Here is an 18,211-nt window from a genome sequence, read left to right on the forward strand (position 1 = left end):
TATAAATACAAGATACTTCTCGGGCCAGATGCGGTGGCTCACGCCTGTAATCCCAGCACTTTGGGAGGCTGAGGCAGGCGGAACACGAGGTCAGGAGATGGAGGCCATCCTGCCCAACATGATGAAACCCTGTCTCTACTAAAAACACAAAAATTAGCTGGGTGTGGTGGTGCATGCCTGTAATCCCAGGTACTTGGGAGGCTGAGGCAAGAGAATTGCTTGAACCAGGGAGTTGGAGGTTGCAGTGAGTGAGCCGAGATTGCACCACTGCCCTCTAGCCTGGTGACAAAGCAAGACTCCATCTAAAAAAAAAAAAAAAAAAAAAAATTGCAAGATACTTCTCTTGGCTTTGAGAATCTTGCTATATACTTGCAGAGGACACATATCAAGCAACATCCTCAATGGATAGATGATGTAGAGCAATTAAAAAAAGACATCATCACAAGTGAAAAGCAATGAGGTATTGAGTCCATGTGTGCCAGAGAAATACAGTAGACAAAATTCCTCTTAGAAGATATCCTGTAGTTAGCCTTTTGAGTAAGGTTAATAGTGTGCACTAGTAGCACTTCTATGTCTCTTACATATGAATAGAAAAAGCAAAGTCCCTCTTCTATAAAGACATTATTTCTGCAATATGTAGTTTCTGCAATGATAATAACTTCTCCACTCAGCTACTCTACGTGACTGGTATTATATGAATAATATTTTATACTTGTAAATAATGCTAAAGGTAACAAATAAAATTTTGCCATGACAAATATTTTCCCCATGTTTCTACACCACACATGGAGAAGTAGCACAGTGCAGTAGCTGAGCACCTGAGTTCTGGAAGCAAACTACCTGGCTCAAATCCTGGTTCAGTGACCTTATACTAGTTTCTGAACTCTCTGTGAATCATTATCTTCATTTGAAAAATATAGTTACAGTAACTACCTCATAAAAATATTATGTGTGTTAAGTGAATTAATACTTTAAAAACTCTTAGAACAGTGCCTAGCAGATAGTAAATATTTGTTAAAATAAATATTGTTTTATTTATTATTTGCCACATGGCAGACTTTTTAGCTGAGTGTTTAAAACACTGCTATTGTAGTTAGCAAAAACATAATTTATCCAACATGGGCCCATTATTTTCAATCTGTAAAAGGTTTTATGCTCCGTATTTTATTTTTCATGCAGAAGCTAGCTGTTTTTTTCACAGGTCAAGGTCAGGCTAGGCAAGAGACTATGGATTATTGAACTATAAAAAACTACTGTCATTGGAGAAAGAAGTAGGGAAGGACACAAGTGAAAAGTATGAGTTTCAGTGTGTGATATGCTGAGTTTGATACATGATATACATCCAGGTAGATACATCTAAGTTAGATATATGGATATGAAACTTACAAGAGAGATCTGGGCTGAAAGGTTACATCAAAAGTTGGATGTCAACCTAATTTCTTCATGTAAGACCTGAATTAGTATAGTAATGAGACATTATTTTCTTCTTTTATGTAAATTACTTTGAAACAGTGTATATTGCAAGAATTTTGGGTTGATCTCTGATGATCAGATATGATGTTAACTACTTTTTATAGGGGAAATAACTTTGGGGTGAAAAGGGGCAAAGGAAGTCAGCATCATTAACTAAGGTAGTACAGCTTCAAGACATGATAGGACTAATAATTTGGGCTGGAAGCAGAAACTGAATTAGTAAAACTCACTGAGCTGTGTGAGTCTGGCTCTTTAGAGGCAAACCTGTTGTCATAGGGCTGTGGACCCCAAGGAATAGATTCAGCAGATGGATCATTGTAGCAAGAGTTGTAACAAAATGGCAGTCGTTGGAGTTAAGTAGGAGAGCAGTTGGTCTAGTTTGGAACAGAAGCCCGGATAAATGGGAAATGTCATGGGGGCTGGAAAACCCAAGTGCATGTCATGGATGCAATCTAATCTACTTAGCTTCAGAAAATGGAAAGGAGCTCCTGGGCTGTCGAGGGAAGTGACGTGGCTATCCAGTTGTGTGCACTGAACAAACACTGATTAGGAGAAATGTGTGTCTAGTCGACATGAAAATGTCCAAGGCTTACTCTAGAAGCACCAAATACTAATTCCAGGTCTCACTATAGGGGACATCCTGCTGCCTACAGACTTCCTTGCTTAATCAGGATTAGCTCTAGAACCAAGTATAACCACCATAATTGGCAGAGACAGAGGGGACTGAAGACATCCTGTCCCGCCAGGTGGAAGATACAGAGCTGAGGGAAGAAGAATCTGTGTAGTTCTAACTAGGAAGAAATGAAATTCAACATCCCTTATTTCAGAATAATTCTTTACACCAGTGTTTCCTTTCCCCAACAAAAAGAACATAACACAAATACCGCACGATCTTACTTATAAGTGGGAGCTAAACATTGAGTACACTTGGACATAAAGATGGGGATAATAGACACTGGGGACTACTAGAGGGGAGAGGGTGGAGAAGGAGGGTTGAAAAACTACCTACAGGAGACTATGCTCATTACCTGGGTGAAGGGATCATTTGTACATCAAACTTCAGTCACCTGCAATTTAATAAAACAATGAAAGACCTAATAAGAAATAATTCTACAGGAAAATGTCTTTTAAAAAAAAAACCAGAAAATGTAATCTGCAATCTTGAAAATAGAAATGTGAAAAGACCAAGTGAAAGCCTTTTTCCCTCGACCATGGTTTAAAACCCCTAGCATATGCTCATTTGCATGGCAAGCCTGGGGTCCTTAGCTCTTAGAATTCTTTGAGAGACAGACTGGGAAGTTGGCAGTTCTTGTTGCAGCTCTCTTTCCTTCAGGTCCTCTCCTGTTGTCTCCCAAGGACTTGCATTTCAGGATTCTAGATACATATTGTATTTCTGGAGCAAGACAATTTCAATCAGGAGAAGCCTATTTCTAGTCATTCATTCAGGACTTCAGATAAAAGCCTGTTTTATGCAGAAAGCTGCCCTGCCTCTAGACCTGATTATAGGCTCCTGAAATCTAAGCCAGATATCTCCCTCTTTGCTAACTGGGTTACAAATGGACCTCACACAACTTAAACACCACAAATGACCAGAACTTTAATAACATTCACCTTGACATGTTTCATTATTGGTAAAGATCATATGACTCTGTCTTCAGAATAAATCTCCAGTGTTTGAATGTGGATCTTTTTCTTTGTTTCCAGTCTTTTCATTCCCTTCTATTTCTAAATTTCTGGAAAGGGGGAATCGTAGCTTTTCCATGTGTTGTCATTAAATCAGGGGCAGAGTTATGATCAGAACATGATTACCATTTCCAATATCACAGATACAAAATAGCTGTGGTAAATAAATGCAAATAATCTAAAAATATTCTGCAAAATGGTATCAAGGCTCTGCATTGCATTTTCAGTTTTTATTTTAAACTTGCTAGAACTTGATATTGGAAATTCATTCACTTGAGAAGAAGGACAAGGAGAAAGATTAAAGGGTGGAAGGGAGGGAGGGGCTGGGGGTTGGAAGTAAACAAAGGAACTACTAGAGATTAAAGGGAAAGAATGGCCTATACCCCACTCCAATAAATCTCTCTACCAGAAAGGAAGGGGAAAAACAAATTATGAAGCATCCTAAGGTATTGGAAATATATGAGTTCATTAATAAGCTAAATCGTATGTACAATTGGTAGGAGTGGTTTAGTGAAAATTATTTGACTGTCATTGGCAATTAGAAATGTATCATAGTGGAGGCCAGGTGCGGTGGCTCACCCCTGTAATCCTTGGGAGGCCAAGGTGGGCGGATCACAGGGTCAAGAAATTGAGACCAACCTGGCCAATATGGTGAAATCCCGTCTCTACTAAAAATACAAAAATTAGCTGGGCATGGTGGTGCGTGTCTGTCGTCCCAGCTACTCGAGAGGCTGAGGCAGGAGAATCGCTTGAACCTGGAAGGTGGCGGCTGCAGTGAGCTGAGATGGCTCCACTGCACTCCAGCCTGGGCGACAAGAATGAAACTCCATCTCAAAAAAAAAAGAAAGAAAAAGAAAGAAAAGAAATGTAGCTTAGTGGAATCAACATAGTCTTTGAAGTTGAGCAGTCCTGGATTAAAATATCAACTTCTGCATTTTATACTCATGTAACTCTAGGACAACTTCTTCAACTCGGGGAATTTTCCTCCCATATTATCTCACAGATTTTCGAACTATGCCATGAATGTTAAAATGCAGAATCTTAAGTCCATCTTCCAGAGATTTTGATTTCCTAGGTCTCAGGCAAGGCCCAGAAATATACATTTCTAACTATCATTCCAGATGATTTTGATACAGGGAGTTACTGGACTTTTCTTTGAGAACCACCATCCTAGTTTCTGGCACATTGCAGATAGCCATATTTCTGTCTTCTGCATTTGTAACAAGTATATGCTGATCATATAGTAGTATCATATATAACAAGTAGTATAATCATGCCAATAGAATAGTATGAAAGATTTATGTAATCATAGCTCCTTTCACACTTTCAGTCTGAAATGGAAGAAATGAAGTAGGTAACCTTTAGCAATGAAGCATTACTGCCAACATGCCACCATGCCAAGAGATGCCGAGGTAGCAGCAACAACAGCAGCGTTAAGAGAGAGACAGCTTCCCGTCAAGTACTCAGAAGAAGCTTCAGAAAGCCCCCAGAGGAAGGTAGTTTATGAGAAACCCCCTCATAAGCAGAACGCTGCCTGCCAAGACACCAAAACCACTGTTCTGCCCCAGGAAAGACTGACGACGGGTCCTTGGACAGAGTACCCTCCTGCCTTCAGTAAGCAGGGAGGGCTGAAAGATAAAATCTTGCTCATAAATTCTTTCCTTCCCATGCATATACACACTGTTAGGTATTTTGGCCTAGACCACCTTGTCAAGACTCTGTAAATAGTTGCCCCATGTAATAGAATTAGGTTTAAATTGGGTTTATTTTAAATTACTTGTTAAAAATTATAGGAGGCCGTTGTTTTGGACTAAGCTCCTGCACTAGGCCCTAACAGACTAGACTAAAAATCAAAATGCTGTCATTCGTGCCGTAGTTACAGGTCGCCAAACTGAAACTAAGTTATGTGACTCTATCAGGAGAAAGGGATAACTGCTTTAATCCTTACAATAAAAAGTAACGTGATGTTAACCAATTGGTTATTTCTCTATTGTTCCATTTCCCTGCTCCTGCCTTACAAGGAAAGTCACTTTGAAATGAACAATTCACTTTGTGTTCTTGGGTTCTGCTTTCTTGGGCTGCTCTCTGTCTATAAAGCTGACCTCTTTGGCTCAGCTCCATGAAACACTGATTCTATTTTGTGGAATGAAGTGTTTTCTGGTTCTAGAATAGCAAATAAAGCCAACTGAGATCTTTAAACTAAATTTGTTGCGATTTTGTCTTTTGACACTACTCACTCATAATTTAGATTCTTCTAAAAGATAGCCAGCTGTTCTTTTCATAATCTGTAAGATATGGGAAATAAATCAAAAGTCTTGATAATTGTAGCAAGCAGATTTGTCCTTTAGGAGACCCTTATCAAAAATGGGAGCTTGGGGTACACTGAAATAACTCTATAAATAGCTGCCAGTTTTATCGAGCTTATCATATGTGCTTGGCATTGCATTTGGTCTCTTACAGACCGTATTTAATCTTCATAGCAACTCCATGAAATTATTGGCATACTCATAAGGAAACCAATGAAACTAACTTGGAGAGGTTAAATAATGTATTCAAAGTTATATAGCAAGAAAGTGGTAAAGTATCATTAAAATACACTTCTGCCTGTCTTTTAAAAAATAGCTTGTGTTCATCCCACTAGATTCCTTCATCTTATTTGTTTATGCTCAAGGAAAGTATTAATGTACAGGAAACTGACACTATCCAATTGGAACATGTATTTGGGGGTACAAAGAAGCAATTTAATAATACCACAAGGAAACAAAGAAGCAAATGTTGAACATCTTATGTTCTGTAAGAAAACAGAACCAGCTTAAGTAACAAATTAGGAGCATGTAAAAAGGGGAGGTAGAGAAGGAGGTTGCTCCAGATGAAGTTTTTTTTTGTTTTTTGTTTTTTGTTTTTGAGATGGAATCTTGCTCCTGTTACACAGGCTGGAGTGCAGTGGCACGATCTCGGCTCGCTGCAACCTCCACCTCCCCGGTTCAAGCAATTCTCCTTCCTCAGCCTCCCAAGTAACTGGGATTACAGGCGTGCACCACCACGCCTGGCTAATTTTTGTATATTTAGTACAGATGGGGTTTCGGCATGTTGGCTAGGCTGGTCTTGAACTCCTGACCTCAGGTGATCCACCAGCCTCAGCCTCCCAAAGTGTTAGGGTTACAGGCATTAGCCACCATGCCCAGTCCAGATTAAGTTTTAACAGACACAACCGTCAAATGTAACCTGTGCACCTTCTTTGAATTCTTAAATAAACCATCTGAACAAAACGACGTGTTTGAGACAACAGGGGTGATTTCATTACTGACTGCTTTTAGATGATACAAAATAATTATAGTTTAAGGTTAGGTGTGTTAAACTCATGAAGGTTAGCTATGTTGATGGAAAAACCAAACTCTGTAAAATATTTAAAGAGGTTTATTCTGGGCCAATATGAGTGACCATGGCCAGGGGTGGGGGGACAGTCTCAAGAGGTCCTGAGAAAAGTGTGCCCGACACATATGTTTATTGTGGCACTATTCACAATAGCAAAGACTTGGAACCAACCCAAATGTCCAACAATCATAGACTGGATTAAGAAAATGTGGCACATATACACCATGGAATACTATGCAGCCATAAAAAATGATGAGTTCATGTCCTTTGTAGGGACATGGATGAAATTGGAAATCATCATTCTCAGTAAACTATCGCAAGAATGAAAAACCAAACACCGCATATTCTCACTCATAGGTGGGAATTGAACAATGAGAACACATGGACACAGGAAGGGGAACATCACACTCTGGGGACTGTTGTGGGGTAGGGGGAGGGGGGAGGGATAGCTTTAGGAGATATACCTAATGCTAAATGACGAGTTAATGGGTGCAGCACACCAACATGGCACATGTATACATATGTAACTAACCTGCACATTGTGCACATGTACCCTAAAACTTAAAGTATAATAATAATAAAATTTTAAAAAAAAAGTGTGCCCGAGGCAGTCAGGTTACAGGTTGGTTTCATACATTCAAGGCAAACTGGAATTGTAGGGAAAATCGTAAGTCAATACATGAACGGTGTACATTGGTTCAGCCTAAAGAGGCAGGATATATCTTGGAATGGGACCTTACAGGTGGATTCAAAGATTTTCTGATTGGCAATTGGTTGAAAGAGTTATGCTTTGTCTCAGGACTTGAAGTCAGTGGAAAGAGATGCTTGAATTATGATAAGGGGGTTTGTGAAGACGAAGGTTCTTGTTATGTAGATGAAGCCTCCAGGTAACATCCTTTAAAGAAAATAGGTAGTAAATGTCACTTTTCAGACCTTAAAATGTATCAGACTCTTAGTTCATCTCCCCTAGATCCAGCAATGACCTGGCTGCATTAATGGAGATTGCCTACAGACACAAATTTCCCCCAGCAAAGACAGCTTTCAGGGCCATTTCAAAAGATGTCAAAGAAATATATTTTGGGGTAAAATATTTTTACGTCCTTCAGGGTTTTCTGTCATGTGATGCTATGCCAGAGTCAGGTTGGAATTTGGTATCTTAGTGCCACAAAAAGTCAGTTTTTCAGTCTTATGATCTCCGTTTTAATCTTAATGCTGGTCAGGGGTGCCTAAACTCCAAAAAGAAGGGGTGTAATGAGGCATGTCCAGCCTCCCTTCCCATCATGGCTGGGGCTTCAGTTTTTTAGGTTACTCTGGGGTCCCCTTGGCCCAGTGGGGAGGCTTTCATTCAGTTGGTTGCTGGAGGGCTTAGGATTTTATTTTTAGTTTACAGCTATGAGAATACTCATGCAGATAAGAGCTGCAAACTGAAGTAGTAGGACTGAAATGACAATGCCTGGAATTTGCTTTATGATGCCTCAGGGAAAAAGAAAAATGACATAAGAAAAGCCAATGTGGCAAAGTCTTGACAATTATGGAATCTGTGGGGTAGGTATATGGAATATATGGAGTTACTTATGGTTTTTCTGTACTTTAGTGGATGTTTTAACCTTTTTATAAACTAATAGCGGATTTTTCTTTCACAAGTTTCAGATTAGCCGTGAAAGACTGTGAACTTGAGTATAGCACCAGATATCAGTACTGTAGAAACTAACCACAATGTATAATCATGTTTCCAGGGGAAACGACTTTTTACTGCTGGAGCTGTGAGAATCTAGAATATCCAGAATTAAGTTCTGATGGCTGTCCTGAGCAGTTACTTAAAATGAGGGGTATTTGTAAGTAGGTCATATATAAATAGCATGCCTCCTTTTTATAGGTCTTAAAGGCCAAGTATGTTTGGAATTCCTTCTGCCCTTGCTTCATTTCTCAATGCCAGCCACTTCAAGGTGGGGGGACAGGGTGGCAGGAATGGGACCCTCATCCTCTCTTCTTTTGTATGTATATATTATCATTTAATTTACTTCCCGGTCAACCAGCTATTTTAGGATGACGGCCACAATTTACATTGACAAGTTTATTTTTCTTTAAAACATACATGTGTTTATCATGTTTTGAACTGGAAATTCAAAAAGCAAATTCAGATCAGTAGGTACCACGCTTTTTTTCTTTTTTTTTTTTTTGAGATGGAGTCTTGTCTGTCGCCCGAGCTGGAGTGCAGTGGCTCGATCTTGGCTCACTGCAACCTCCACCTCCCGGGTTCAAGCAATTCTCCTCTCTCAGCCTCTCAAGTAGCTGGGATTAGAGGCATGTGCCACCATGTCTGGCTAATTTATGTATTTTCACTAGAGACGGGGTTTTGCCATGTTGGTCAGGCTGGTCTCAGACTCCTGACCTTGGGTGATGCACTCGCCTCAGCCTCCCAAAGTGCTGCCGGGCTTACAGGCATAAGCCACCATGCCTGGCCGGTACCATGCTTTATATGTATCATAAAATGCCGGAAAAATGCTGTTACCATGCTTTATATGTATCATAAAATACTAAGATATAGGTAGCATAAAATGCTAGCATAAAAAAACTCACATAAAATGCATAAAATACATAGTAACGTATTTTCAAATTTTAAATAACAAGAACATGAAATAATTTACCTCCTTATCAATACAGGGACCTTTAAGACCAGATCCCAAGCAACTTACCCACTTTTATTTCTACCATTTGCTGTTCCTTGTTTATAGACTCCAGTTTTCCTATTTTCAGTGCTAGTATCTATGGTTTATATTCCCTTGACCTTAAATGCCCTCCTCTACTTCTCCACAGATCTTAAACATCATCTTCCTTTAAAGTCTAAATCAAATGCGATGTCTTTTTAAAATTCTTTCCTGGTTGTCCTTGCTGTAAGTGATCTTTTCTTTTCTCTGCTGCACTTAATCTCCTTTGTGAACTATTCCTTCTGTCTTGTATTATTACTCTTACACACATGAGTTTATTGCCTGTAGTTCTCTATAAGCTCCTCGACAATGTTATTTTTAAATTTTTGCATGCCTACAGCAATGAACACAGTGCCTTGTTTCTAGACATAGTATTTGTATATACAATACTTGATAAATTAATACATGAAGAATATAGTTCCTTATGGGACTTGCTTGTGTAGAACACAAAGTTCAGAAAATATAATGAGCTAAAAACTTACAAATATTTAAAACAAAGCTATGATGCTTCCCAGTTTGCAGTGTTCTTTGTGTAGAATGTATTTTATCGAAACCACAGAGAAGCTCATAGAGTGTTCAGGACTTTTCAAAGAGGCCCTACTGTGTTCAATTTGCCTTAGTTTTTGAAGTTATGGTTGACTGAATCCAAGGCCTTAGGTAGTTAGATTAAAGTAAACAGGATTAAGTGTTCTCTCCATACTGATTTTATGACATGCAGGACTTCTCTGCAGGTTTCCTTTCTGTGCAAGCACCGGAAGTGAACATTCTCTGAAGATTGCTCAGTGCCCACAAGACAGCAGGAGGCATGAGACCCCTATTGCAACCACGGCTGAGGTTGTAAATGACACCGTGCAATTGGAAGCTCTGCCTCCTTTTAAATGATTACTCTTAAAAGATGCAACCTCCAAATGAAACTGTAATCCAGTCTAGCTAAAAATGACTCCCTGTTCACTCAGCTTAGATTTTCTTAAATCGTTCCTCCCTTTCTTTGAAATGTCAGTCTTCTCTTTTTTTTCTCTACTTCCCACCTGCATAGCCTGGCATATTAGGGCAGTGCTAATTGTCATAAATAGAAAGAAGTAATATACGAGGTGAGCTATTCAACTCACATGTCCCAGGCCCCACATGAAGGGCTATGGTCATACCTCCTGTCCATTAGGATGGCTACAAGCAAAAAAACAGAAGATAAGAACTGTTTCCAAGCATATGGGGAAATTGGAAGCCTTCTATACCATTGGTGGAATTATAAAACAGTGAAACTGCTGTGGAAATGAGTTTGGTGCTGACATGCATGGAATTGTGTCCCCAAAAATTCATACATTAAAGCCCTAACACCTAATATGACTGTACCATATTTAGCTATGAAGCCTTCCAAAGATAACAGGATGTTGAATTCCAACCCCACACTATAGGTCCTTTTCAGCTTATATTCTTATACGGATGCCCAATAGGACGGGTTTCCGTATAAGAAGAGGAAGAGCTACTAGAAGTGTGGGTCCACCACCCACCACATAACTCCATGCTGATAGATCACCCTCCACCCGCACTGCACCTCCATCCTGATAGATCACCCTTACACACACTGCACCTCTATGTTGAGAGATCACCCTCCACCCACGCTGCACCTCCATCCTAATAGACCACCCTCCACCCACACTGCACCTCCATGCTGATAGATCACCCTCCACCCACACTGCACCTCCATCCTAATAGATCACCCTCCACCCACACTGCACCTCCATCCTGATAGATCACCCTCCACCCACACTGCACCTCCATCCTAATAGACCACCCTCCACCCACACTGCACCTCCATCCTGATAGATCACCCTCCACCCACACTGCACCTCCATCCTAATAGACCACCCTCCACCCACACTGCACCTCCATCCTGATAGATCACCCTCCATCCACACTGCATCTCCATCCTGATGGATCACCCTCCACCCACACTGCACCTCCATGTTGATAGATCACCCTCCACCCACACTGCACCTCCATGTTGATAGATCACCCTCCACCCACACTGCACCTCCATGTTGATGGATCACCCTCCACCCACACTACACCTCTATATTGATAGATCACCCTCACACACACTGCACCTCCATGTTGATAGATCACCCTCCACACACACTGCACCTCCGTGTTGATAGATCACCCTCCACCCACACTGCTCCTCTATGCTGATAGATCACCCTCCACCCACACTGCACCTCCATCCTAACAGATCACCCTCCACCCACACTGCACCTCCATGCTGATAGATCACCCTCCACACACACTGCACCTCCATGTTTATAGATCACCCTCACCCATGCTGCTCCTCTATGTTGATAGATCACCCTTCACCCACACTGCACCTCCATGCTGATACATCACTCTCCACCCACATGGCACCTCCATGTTGATAGATCACCCTCCACCCACACTGCACCTCCATGCTGATACATCACTCTCCACCCACACGGCACCTCCATGTTGATAGATCACCCTCCACCCACACTGCACCTCCATCCTGATAGATCACCCTCACACACACTGCACCTCCACCCAGAACATACTTTCATGCTGAAAGAGCACCATTCCTTATCTCACCTTTATCTTCCCTCTACTTTTTCTTGTTTCTTTACTATACTCATAGATCCTTTGATCTATCAATGTCTTGAGATTATTTTAGTTAGCTTGTAATTCTTATAATTTGTGGGTGTTTGTGAATGACTATTATTGCTGTCAAATAACAATTAAAATATACTGTAATATGTTTTCTTAAAATGCCTCTTCTATAAAATGAAATTAATATTATATTTCATTTACTCTAGCAGGCATTGAAAGAAGTATTCTTTTTTTTTTCTTTTTTTCTTTTTTTGAGACGGAGTTTTGCTCTGTCGCCCAGGCTGGAGTTCAATGGCGCAATCTTGTCTCACTGCAGCCTCTGCCTCCCGGGTTCAAGTGATTCTCCTGCCTCAGCACCCCCGAGTAGCTGGGACTATAGGTGTGCACCACCACGCCTGGCTAGTTTTTGTTTTTTTTTTAGTAGAGACAGGGTTTTGGCCAGGCTGGTCTTGAACTCCTGACCTCAGGTGATTCACCTGCCTGGGCCTCCCAAAGTGCTGGGATTACAGGTGTGAGCCACTGCACCCAGCCTAAAGAAGTATTCTTGTCTTCTCCTTGAATTACATTGTTTATGAATGTTTATTTTATCCTCCAAACCTAGATGTTTTTGTTTTGTTTTGTTTTGTTTTGTTTTTTTGAGACAGAGTTTCACTCTTGTTGCCCCAGGATTCAGTGCAATGGCATGATCTTGACTCACCACAACCTCCACCTCCCAGGTTCAAGCAATGATTCTCCTGCCTCAGCCTCCTGAATAGCTGGGACTATAGGCACCCGCTGCCACACTCGGCTAATTTTTGTATTTTTAGTAGAGATGGGGTTTCACAATGTTGGCCAGGCTGGTCTTGAACTCCTGACCTCGTGATCCACCCGCCTCAGCCTCCCAAAGTGCTGGGATTACAGGTGTGAGCCACCGCACCCGACCTGTTTTGATTTTTGAGTTCATGATTTTTCCTAGGGAAAATTGTATGACTCATTTTGGGTGTTTTTTTCCAATGGTGTACATGTTAATATGAACGCATTTGTTGTAAATTTATTTTGTAATTTAGATTTTCCATGATTTTAGATTTTAGATGACAACTGATTGATGTATAAAATCTTACTGCCTAAAAATCACTAATTTAATGAATTTGTACTAAGCAGGGTAGGGAGAGAGATAATTTAGGATTTTATGTTATTTAATTTTATCAGCTTAACTAATAATTTCAATGCTGGATACCTAATTGAATAAAAACCGTGTAGCCTTGGTCCCTTTATATTGTAGCTTCTCTGAATTCCATAAGCATGTTCTAAAAATTTATTGTATATTAATGTACTGGACTGTCCCAAAGACTTTTCACAAAGCAGTAGCTCTCTATTAGATTTTTATATTTAAATGATAATCAGTGCAAAAATCACTTAACTTGGCACTCACTACAAATTAAAGAAAACAAGTATTAAGTGTATTGAAAATGTACCCAGACAAAATTTAAAAGTGTATCATGGGCATACTTGTAAAACTTGAGAATTGCAGACACTCATAAAGATTTTAACATTTTAGCATTGAATTGTTCTCCAGTTCCTGGTTTCTTTTGTACCATCTTCTGTTGATCAGGAACTGAATTTCTGACCTATGCAACATCAGAGTCAATGCAACTTTTTAATTTGACACGTTCCTAATTAAAATGAGATCAGGATATATCATTTCATATGAAGGATCATTGTCTTTTAAAAAGCCAGTTATAATTTCGTTCAGTTTCTCTGCACTCTAAGTAAAAAGAATAATAATATTACAATCCCACAAATAAATGTGACTCCCCCTTTCAGTTCCTTCACAATTCTCCTAACCTGGAATATTATTTTCCAAGGGTTATAAATTACAGATTCTTTAGAGGGCAAAGTGCAGTTCCTTGGCTTCAGGCTTCAAGTACAAGGAGTAGATTTCCTGTCTGGAATCACTGGAAAGTCAAAACAAATCTTAATTTTTAACTTCCTTATAGAATTATTTTCTTTTTTAAAAAAGTAAAATGATAGGTAAGTATTTTGCCATAGAAGCCTAGGAAAGAAAATTCCCCAGAGATAGAAAATTGTTTGGCAGGTTTATGCCTGAAAGTCCAGCTCTGTAAGTTCCACCTGTGGTTCCACCAAGAGTCGACCTGGAGGTAGCCCCAGTCCTCAGGACCTTAGCTTTCTAGCGTACACATGGGACAAAATAACATAATAGGTGATCCTACTTCACAGAGATGATGTGAAAACCAACAACCTCAGGTTGGAAAAGATTTCAAGTACCTGAGAAAGTGAGGACAATAAAAACACTAGTGATTGTTACTATAATAATTATAATAACATATGATTCTGCAAGTGCAATGCTGTGGCCCAGTGGGTGCTTACTAAATATTAATCAAATGAATTAATGCACAAATAAAAGAGTCATGATTTTACAATAATTCAACAAATCACCTTAATGTTTCCAAGACTGAGAAGTATTACAAATATTTTAATTTTTTTATTTTATTTAAAAAAAATTTTTTTTTGTCCCTAACTTTAACCCTAATGTTGTTGTTTTTTAAATGTGTGTGCTTTCACACAATCTATTTCCCAAAATTTCTAAAATACTGTATGAGAGGCCCGTCGCAGTGGCTCATGCCTGTAATCCCAGCACTTTGGGAGGCCGAGGCAGGAGGATTGCTTGAGCCCGGGAGTTTGAGACCAGACTGAGCAACAAAGTGAGATTCTGTCTCTATAAAATTACCCAGGTGTGGTAGTGTGCACCTGTATTCCCAGCTACTCAGGAGGCTGAAGCGGGAGAATCCCTTGAGTCCAGGAGTTCGAGACTGTAGTGAACCGTGATTGCACCACTGCAGTCCCATCTAGGTGACAGAGTGAGACCCTGTCTCAAAAACAACAACAAAAACAAACAAACAAAAAAACTGTATGAGGTTATGTTGTGCATTTTCTGGCCTTACCATTGACAGAGCTAATAATGGCAACTCTATTTTAAAAGTCTCATTCATGGTGCCTAACTATGCATCTCAAGTATGTTAGCCTTTATTAATCAATTCCATGTTTCTGTTGATATCTAAGGAAAGCAACACTGGATTTTGTAATCAGGATGCTCTTGCCAGATGTCCTTGGATACATGTGGGCAACAGAGAAAGACTTAGCACTAGGAAGATGAGGATAGCCTGAAACTGGAGAGTCAATGACAAGATTGTATAATTAGTGGTTTCCAAATTTATTGCACTTGGAAACTCTTATTTATCATGAGGAAAACTATAATGCATTTTCACATGATGTCAGTTGAAATTGCACTTGAGAGGCTGTATCATGTACAGTGGTTCCCAAAATGTTGTCCTTGAAACAGCAGCATCAGCCTCACCTGGGAACTTGTTAGAAATGCAAATATTCAGACTCCACCTCAGACCTACTGCATTAGAAATTCTAAGAGTGAGATCCAGCAATTTGTGTTTTAATAAGCCCTCCAGGTGATTCTAGTGCAGGGCAAAACTGGGGAACCACTGGTATAGTGGCTAATATGGTGCTATGGTTTGAATATTTCCTCCAAAACTGATGTGGAAACCTAATCTCCACTATGTTAGTATCGAGAGGTGGGGTCTTTAAGAGGTGATGAGATCTCAAGGGCTCTGTCTTCGTAAATGGATTAAGCCATTCACGGATTAATGGGTTAATGGATTAATGGATTATCATAGGAGGGGAACTGGTGTCTTTAGAAGAGGAGAATGGGAAACCTGAGCTAGCACATTTGCACACCTTCAACATGTGATACCCTGCACTGCCTTGGGACCTTGTAAAGTCCCCACCAGGAAGAAGGCTCTCACCAGATGTGGTTCCTTGGCCTTGGACTTCTCAGCCTCCAGAACTATAAGAAACTTGAGCTTAAGCTCAATTTGAGTAAGAGAAAATTGAGTAAGACACATGGGCTGTGAAGATGCCTAAATTTAAATCCCAGCTCTACCAACTCACCAACTGGTGACTGAAGCATGCCTCAGTTTCCTCACCTAAAAAACTTTAATAGTATGGATGATACAGTTGTGATTAATTCACATTAAACAGTGCCTGCCACGTGATAAATATCCAGTAAATATAGGTCACTATGAATCTTTCAGTATTAGAACAATGCTTGCAAGCCTACTGGTTTGAAAATACTTTTTGCTATCCCTGTATCTTGGGATCTGCTCCAGGAATCCTCAAGGTGAGTGTCACAGCAGAGTACATTGAGTTGCCAAGAAAGTGGCAGGACTGTCTAGACTGTCAGGCAAGATTAGCATGCTGTAGGGCAGCCAGGAAAGCACAGCCAATATTGGGTCAAAGTTGGTGTTGCAGCTGGGCTCTCCGGGAGCAGATGTTGAAGTGGAGTTACAGGTGCAAGATGTTTATTAGAGACCAACACCTGTGAAGAGAAGGGGGAGGAAGCAGGAATGAATAGAAGAAGATGTTGAACTGTGATACAGACCCATTGAATCTTTGGCCTACTTGGAGGGAAGCTCTGGAGCTGTGATTGCTCATCAGAATGTGCCCTGGCTGGCCAAATAGTCCCGCTGGAAGGTTATGGAACTTGGACCAGGTGGCCTCTGTGACAGAGGCAGATCCTGAAGAAGCTGGCAGCAGAGCAGCTCGTTCTTCCTTTAAGGAGGATCAGGGCAGCCCACTCCCTGCTTACCACAGTCAGTAGCAGGAGATTCAAAGTAAAGGGAGAGACAAACTTGAGAACTAGATACGCAATTCATTGAACTGTAGATCTCATTGAAGAACTTCACTCTGCTTTTTAGCCACTGTAACATACACAGACCATTATAGTTCTGGGTACTACACTTAAGGGAGTCGATAATTCTAAAACCACGACATTTGCCTTATTTTACACCTGGGACTCTTGAGACAAATGAGACGTTGCATTGTTAAAGTGGGTTTCTATGGCAGTGATTCTCAACAATGGGGCACGCACACATACAGAAGAGCATTTCAGAAGGTGAGGGGCATCTGTGCTGTTTGCTCAGGCGATCCTAATATGCCTCCCAAAGAATACCACTCCCCGAGAGAATTCCAAGTCTAAAGGAACTTAAAACTATACCATATAAGTTGAGGAAATTCTAATGTTTAGCCTGCAAAAGAAAAGAAAGTGGATTTCGGATGAAATAGATATGTTAGTGAGGCTTCTCAGAATTAAGTAATATATGGATGCTTTATGAAGGAAGAACAGTCAAGGCTGGTATTGCCTGAGATTAATTTCACCATAATGTTAGCAAAATACATAAAACATAAAGCCAAGCATACATTTGAAAAGCAAAAATAAAATATTTATTAATTAAATACAAAAAAGTCAACAAAAATGCTTAACATTAATTTAACGTGGTGGCTGATTCTGCTTTGATGGAACTAAATAACCCTACAGTATGAATGTGGTACTGATGCTATAAAACTATTGTTTTTAGAGTTGGCGTGCCACCATGTGCCATGAGATCACTTAATTTTGCCACCACTTCCTTCTATTCAAACTACTACTTAAATTATAGGCTGGTATATAGTTAAATCATTTAATTATATAGCATGAGGCAATGCCATCTGGCATTTATTCAGCTCAAATGCATCACTTCTGAATTAAGCCTGCTTTGTTCTCTTCTCCTTTCCCCAAGTATAAGACATCGATGGATTCTTTTCTCACAAACATCCTTTTTTTTTTTTTTTTGGATAGCTGTTCTTTCCCAACTCCTGTGTGCCAATGAGCAGCAAAGCATAGTATCTTACCCTCCAAAGGAGTCCTCACATGATCTAGAATTGACAAGCAGAACACTCATTCCCTCTGGCTATGTAAATGGGCAAGTGACTCCAGCAGGTGCAATTAGATCCCTTCCCTGGTATTATATACTTGGCTACTGAAAGAATGTAGCTCTTTCTTTCCTCTAAGGTTGCTTCACATGAGTGTTATAAACCTTGTGCTCTAATATGGCCATCCCCACCACACCTCACCCTCAACCCACTCCCACCTCCGGAAGAGGAAGCCTGTTAGTGTGATCCACACACAGCAAGCAATGTAACTGAAAGATGAACTGTCTCAGTGACATCAACTGGGTCTCAAGGTGAGTGCCACCCTTGGGCTGGGAAGACAGGAGAGCCAATAAATATTCTCATTTAGCTTCAGCTAGTGAGCACAGACAAGTCCCGGTCGCCTTGTAAGCTCATTTTCTACCCCTTTTCAGTAGCTTCACAAGAGTTGGCTTTGCAGGCCCATGTGAGCTCAATAGAAGAACTGGCTGACACTGGCTGCTGCGCCCCGGAGGCTCTCTCTTCCCAGAAATGCCAAGTTCTTGACAAAGGAGCTGCCACCATTACAGCACCACATAGATGTCTCCTATGAAAATATA

General features: G+C 40.4%; 1 protein-coding gene across 3 annotated transcripts in view; it reads right to left on the reverse strand.

Annotated features, from left to right (window-relative positions):
* The window catches only part of MAP10 (microtubule associated protein 10), a 36,271-nt gene that overhangs the window by 6,258 nt on the left and 11,802 nt on the right, over positions 1 to 18,211 (reverse strand). For 2 of the 3 annotated variants that reach the window (XM_054454834.1, XM_054454842.1), the window contains one exon: positions 2,502 to 2,540. In XM_054454834.1, the coding sequence (XP_054310809.1) occupies positions 2,502 to 2,518 (17 nt within the window). In that variant the 5' untranslated portion in view covers positions 2,519 to 2,540. Of the gene's footprint in view, positions 1 to 2,501; positions 2,541 to 15,844; positions 16,243 to 18,211 lie in introns of those variants that run through there. The other variant, XR_008494704.1, reaches the window with a different exon arrangement.

Source organism: Pongo pygmaeus, chromosome 1 (genome assembly GCF_028885625.2).
Source record: "Pongo pygmaeus isolate AG05252 chromosome 1, NHGRI_mPonPyg2-v2.0_pri, whole genome shotgun sequence".
In the NCBI taxonomy this organism is placed as follows: domain Eukaryota; kingdom Metazoa; phylum Chordata; class Mammalia; order Primates; family Hominidae; genus Pongo; species Pongo pygmaeus.